The following is a 6307-nucleotide window of genomic DNA, read 5'->3' as shown; positions in this document are numbered from 1 at the left end:
CCTCCTGATCCGCGACCCTGGTACCGGAACTAGACTCACCTGCGAGGAGGGAATAGGAGAAAGGAAAGGGTGAGCGAAAGGCCGAGTAGGGAATAATAAAGAGTAAGTGAATAATGTAAGGCTGAAATATTAAAGAAAGGCACAAATGCAACAATATGATAGCTAACATCATGTACACCAAATGCAAGTAGATAACCACACCATACGAGATCCTAACTTGGCCCACCGACATCCCTACACATATCGAGACCCTGAACAGCCCAACGACATCATCGCATGGTGTTTCGAGCACATATGGAATCTTGATCCGACCCACCGGCATTCCAGTAGTCATGGGAACCCTGAACGGCCCAACGGCATTCCACATTTCACATCAATCACGACTAGGAGATATACGGGTCCATACCCGACATCTTCCATGCAATTACAATGCATGTCCGACATGGTTATGCAATAGGGTAAACCTACAACCTACATATATACATATACTACTACATGATGCATGTTCAAGAGTAATTCATGCTCAATGGAAGATTGAACAAGTAGGGTATGCAATATAATTCAAATCATACAATAAAGAAATCACAAAGTGGGGTTATTCTCCCTTAGGCACAATTAAGGCGAGAACGCATCATAATGAACAATGGGGAAGGATAAATGTTCTCAATAGGAAGACATATTCAAAGAGAATAACAAAGGGTGAAATTTCCTTACCTCGCACTCCAAAAATTAGCTATGTAAATCAATACTCAACCTTGACTTTTCCCGGCCTCAACCAACCTATTATTCGATAAACACATCCTCCAATCAATATACAAACAACTTCAATTTCGCATATCTAACACAAATTAATCCAATAAATCAAGAACCCATTACCTTCTCTTACCCAAAACTTTCCAAGTTCTTGAACTTCACCTACTCAAGCTTGCTACTCCAATCAATAATAGAATCTAGCAATACAACCATAAACAAGTCTAAATGAACCTATTAAATCGCTAATTTCATTTAATTTAAAGATTTCCCCCCAAATCTGCAAAACCCATAAAACCCTAGAATCCCAAATCACCCAATCTCTAAATACTAGCTTTTAGGTTTAAGAAACTTACCAAGGTTGTAGAAACAAGTAGAAGGAAGGGATTCAAGCTTCCTTTAGGCCTCAAATAATGTAGGAACTCATGGATTTGAGTTTGAGTTCAAACCTTGAAAGATTAGAACAAAGAGAGGAATTTAAGAATGTGTAAGCTAGAGAGAGAAGTTATGAATCCAACTTGAAACAACTTGAAAGAGGACAATCTTACCTTGATTGATGACCTTAGATTGATGGAATGAAGGAAATTTGAGAGAAAATGGGGTTTAGGGCTTGTTTAGGTCGGGTATGTTAAGAGAATTTGTGAAATGGGTATTTAAAATCATCCTCGGGTTGATTTTTTTAAAGAGGTGTCCGGACACCCTAGAAGGCCTTCCGGACACCTCTGCCCATTTAGCAGATCTGGGCCATTTTCTTAAAGCTGTCCGGACAACTTTTAAAAGTCGTCCGGACGGTTACACCTGTAACCCAAATTTTTAGTTTTTAAACCACTTGTATACTCCCAAATCACTCGGTATTAATTTCTAATGATTTTATATATATATACATACTCAACACATGTCGGTCCTACCTAATTTCTAAAAGAAAAGAAGTTCGGGGTATTACAATGTACGTGTGTGTGTGTGTGTGTGTGTGTGTGTATATATATATATACACCATATATATATGGTATAGTCTATGTAGTGTATATATGGTATATTCTACGTGTGTGTGTGTATATATGGTATATTCTATGTAGTGTACGTGTATATGCAAAAATAACCATTAGGACCTTTTGAAAAACTAAGGTTTTGTTTAGAATGTGGACACAAACTACTCTATCAGAAACATACTTTGCAAAAAGAGGAAGATTCATACTAACATAAGGGAAAGGGCTGAAAGCTCATTTCCATAAGTCAGAAGCTTCAAGCTTGGATTCAAGCTCGAGAGGGTAGGGGGCAGGTTTAATGAAGGGGAGGTAAATTCAGAAGGCTTCAACTTTTTTAGGCAGGATGTTCATAGGAAGGGGATCAGGGAGGCTAGGAGAATCAGTGATATATTAGTCCATCATCATGGTTCACAATCCAGACCCAAGATGGTCAAACCTCCAGTTCCTCCTATTAATGTTTGGGTAAAGGTCCAACATCCAAAGGATAAACCCATCCTCACTAAGACTCAGAAGAGGAGGTTACAAAAGAAATGACAGATAAAGCGGAATGTTACCGTGTTTTCCCAACATCCATTCAGAAGACCTGCCTAGATCCCGTCTAGGCGACCCATTGAAGAAGGTGTTTAGTTCGTTGCTGGTGATTTCTTATACTTAGCCTTAGGAGGGATCGATTTTCAATCTCTTTTAAGGTAAGCGGCTCAATCTCTAGTAGATTAGGATCATGTTCGACAAAGGAGTTCATACTAATAGAAAATTTCGTAGACACTCTTGACTCAAATAACATAACATTCCTGAAACTCTGGCTACTATGTAGTAGGAACAGGGCTTGGGGGCAATAATGGAAACTCTTATGCAAAGGTATCTCGAAGATCTCTAACATGATCTATGTTAAAGCTATTTCGATAGCAAGCATACCCATTATGGATCAACCAGTAGGGTCAAAGGCGTCTCGGGCACACCAACCATCGATATTCATTCAGAAAGAATTTTTTTGCGAATTCAGAAGATGAGGCAGCATCATGTGTCATGTTTGAAAAACCGACACTCAGCATGATTGAGCATCTACGACCAATCTATCTTTCAGGCCATGTGGATGGAATGCTGGTTAACAAGCTCATTATGGACAATGGATCAACAACAAATCTGACACCTCGATCTACCATGCAAAAATTGGAAGGCAAGAGTCTGAGTTGGTTTTCACTAATGCTACTATATAAGGCTTTGTAGGAGGCATATCTACAGCTTAAGGCATTCTGGCTGTAGACCTTACTATTGGAAACAAGACCATGACCACTCATTTCTTTGTGATCAACTTGCGTTATACATACAATCTTGTCTTGGGAAGAGACTGGATACACTCCTGTATGGCAATTCCATACTCCATGCATTAGTGTGTGGTGTTCTGAAATGATAATGATATAGAAGTGATCAGTACAAACACCAATCCATTTTTGGTGTTCACAAATTATGTAGAAACCAGGCTGTATGATGAATACATTGGAAATATTATAGTAACAGGACTGGAAAAATACTTGGACAAATGCGATAGACCTAAATTAGTTACCTTCAGCAAGGACCCGTCATTGGAAGAGGTAAAGTATGTCTACACTCAGATTGTTGGTCTTTTGTTGACCAAAATTTAAAGGTCGATCACGCCAATTATAAAAGAAGTTAATAATGTCAAGATCACCGATAGAAGTTGTGCAGCCCCAGGCCTTGAAGCTCACCATGTGAAAGATGACCTCTTATTTAACAAAAAAATGTCTAGAGCAACAAACTCCCCTACTAATGCAGTAGAATTGGTCTTTGTAGAAGACCAACTAGAATATTATGCCATCCAAATAGAATAACTTGAAGCAGCTCTAACAAAGCTAGACGACTTGAACGTTGATGTTCAAGATCCTTTGGACAAAATTAATCTTGGCACTTGAAGAATTTTAGGATTGTTTTGCATGGGAGTATAATGAGATACCAGGCCTCTCTAGGAAGTTGGTAGAGCATTGGTTACTGATGAAAGAAGGCTACAAACCTCACAAGCAGCCTCTTAGGAGGATGCAAATGAAGTGGCCTTAATGGTAAAAAATGAGCTGGAGAGGCTTCTCAAAGTTGGGTTCATCAAAACTGAAAGGTACGTGGAATGATTATCTAACATTGTCCCTATAGTGAAAAAAATGGGAAGATCAGAGTCTGAATAGACTTCCAGAACCTGAATCTTGCCACGCTAAAGGATGAATACCCTATTGCAGATATGCTGGTGAACTGAGCAGCCCTTCATGGATGAACATTCAAGCTACAACCAGATCTTTACAACGGCAGAAGATACACCCAAAATTACATTCCGATGTCCAAATGCCCTTGGAGCTTTTAAGCGGGTGTAATGCCATTTGACCTGAAGAACACAGAAGCTACGTATCAAGGAGCCATGAATTCAATTTTTCAAAACATGTTGGTTGTTTCATGGAAATTTACATTGATGATGTCGTAGTCAAGTACCCCTCCTACAGAGAGCACCATGCAGATCTCAGGAGAGCATTGACTATAATGAGAAAATATGGCTTGAAGATAAATCCCTTGAAATATGCCTTTAAAGTTTCAACAAGAAATTTCTTGGGATTTATGGTTCATCAAAAGGGCATCGACGTTGATGAGAATAAAGCCAGAGTTGCTCTTGAAACACAACCTCTTAGCAATAAGAAGGAGCTCCAAAGATTCCTGGGGCAAATTAACTTTCTCAAAAGATTCATCTCCAATTTTGCTGAGAAAGTCCAGGTATTCACTTAACTTTTAAAACTGAAGCAGGAATAAGGATTCATCTAGGAAGAGAGACATTAGAAGATCAAAGAGTATCTAGCACAACCTCCTATCCTTACTCCTCCTATGTCATAGAGTTTTCAAAACTTTACATCTCAACAGCAGAAGGATCTATCGATTGTCTCCTAACTCAAGATAACGGGAATAGCAAAGAACATGAGATATACTACCTCAACAGGCTACTATCTTCTATAAAACAGAGATATTTTCCTATTGAGAAGTTGATGGCGTGGTAAAATGAACAAAGGATATGATGATGTGAATGTAACAAACCTAAGATTTTGTTGATTCTCACAAAGAAGAATAGCTAGAAGCAAAGGGTTTTATACCTTGTAGTTTCGTAGAATACCAAGTTGATAGACAGTATTACATAAAATTCTATAGTTTTATCTCCGTGATTCAAATATCTTAATCACAGAAAACTGAAGAGTAACGACAGCAAGTGATTGAGTTCAGTAGTTCCTCATATAAAATTATTGACTCTAGAGATATAGTAATATGGAGAAGACAAAATTGTTTCAAGCACCGGCAGAACCAGAAGTGCCCCTTGTTTCAAAGAGAGGAGGACGAGTTAGTCACATTTCATTTGATGGTCAGAGGCGAATTGAAAGCTAAGCAATGGTAATTCTAAAGATTTCGTAGGGGAAAAATGGAGATGTCTCCTAAGTTACTCGTAATATGTGGAAGTATGGACATCCTACTATTCTTGCAGAATTTCTAGCCAGACAATTAAAAACCGAGTTTCATGTCGTAAAGCAATGAAAAAAGCTATTGAATTAGCTGAACAGATGAATACAAAAGGAATTCAAGTACAAATTGTAGGGCGTATCAACGGAAAAGAAATTGCACGTGTTGACTGGATCAGAGAAGGTAGAGTTCCTCTACAAACAATTCGAGCTAAAATCGATTATTGTTCCTATACTGTTCAAACTCTTTATGGGGTATTGGGAATCAAAATTTGGATATTTGGAGACGAGGAATAATAAACCTTTACTTGACTTGTTTTGATTTTTATGTTGTAACCCATAACAGAAAATAACAAACTTACATTAAACTACTACAGTATCTTGCATTTTATTACTTTATTTTCTTTATTCTTTCATCTTCTTTTATTGTCTTCTTTCTTATTCTATTTCTATTTCCTTTTCCTTCAGAAGAAAATAAAGCTTTAGAGTATATTTTTTCAGGGGCTGAAAGAAGAAATACACATCAAATTTTTTTTTTTACATTTCGTTTTATCTGTTAGAAAGGAAAAAAGAATATATTTTCCTAGAATTCAATTCAATACACCTTATATAGTTGCCTTACAAACCAAATTCCAACCCTAATACGAGTTCATGCAAAAAATAGGAAACTAAATAAGCAAGCAATTATAACTCGAACTAGATAAGTAAACAAAATAACTAACTTGGCAATGAAGAAAACCAAGTTAATGCAACTCCTTGTGTCTATCAAAACAAGAGGAATTCATATGCCAGTCGTGCGGCATCATCCTCCTCAGGTGGAGAAGATTCAACCCCTGAATCTGGGTTGTCTTCATCTGAATTATCACCATGGTAAGGGATAAGGTGCATGACATTAAAGATATCGAAAGTGCGGATATGGCTACGAAGCTTGAGCCGGCAAGACTTAATTTCTGATCCCACAACTTCAGATTATCTCCTACCAAGCTTTGCAATAGATTTCCCAAAGACCATTAACAACCTCCATCTAGGGGTGTCCATAACCGATCCGCAACCGAGAAACTGATCCGTAACCGT

At 37.9% G+C, this 6307-nt stretch overlaps 1 protein-coding gene across 1 annotated transcript; it reads left to right on the top strand.

The window, feature by feature from the left end:
- Positions 1 to 3808: 3808 nt before the first annotated feature.
- Positions 3809 to 5530, top strand: LOC119983405 (30S ribosomal protein S3, chloroplastic-like). Its single transcript, XM_038827093.1, has 5 exons — positions 3809 to 3864; positions 3983 to 4110; positions 4222 to 4505; positions 5034 to 5146; positions 5260 to 5530. Exons 1-5 carry the CDS (start codon positions 3809 to 3811, stop codon positions 5528 to 5530), a joined length of 852 nt encoding a protein of 283 aa, XP_038683021.1.
- The last annotated feature ends 777 nt before the right edge of the window (positions 5531 to 6307 follow it).

Source organism: Tripterygium wilfordii, chromosome 18, assembly GCF_013401445.1.
Source record: "Tripterygium wilfordii isolate XIE 37 chromosome 18, ASM1340144v1, whole genome shotgun sequence".
Classification (NCBI taxonomy): domain Eukaryota; kingdom Viridiplantae; phylum Streptophyta; class Magnoliopsida; order Celastrales; family Celastraceae; genus Tripterygium; species Tripterygium wilfordii.
Note: the sequence above shows the minus strand (reverse complement) of the source record. Positions and strands in the feature narration are given on the sequence as shown.

Excerpts from the sequence above, each read along its gene's own strand:
- LOC119983405 (XM_038827093.1), top strand. The coding sequence starts at position 3,809 with ATGGTAAAAAATGAGCTGGAGAGGCTTCTCAAAGTTGGGTTCATCAAA. Across the intron at positions 3,865-3,982 it reads GGGTTCATCAAAACTGAAAG|ATATGCTGGTGAACTGAGCA; the intron begins GTACGTGGAATG and ends ACCCTATTGCAG. Across the intron at positions 5,147-5,259 it reads ATTTCATTTGATGGTCAGAG|AATTTCTAGCCAGACAATTA; the intron begins GCGAATTGAAAG and ends CTATTCTTGCAG.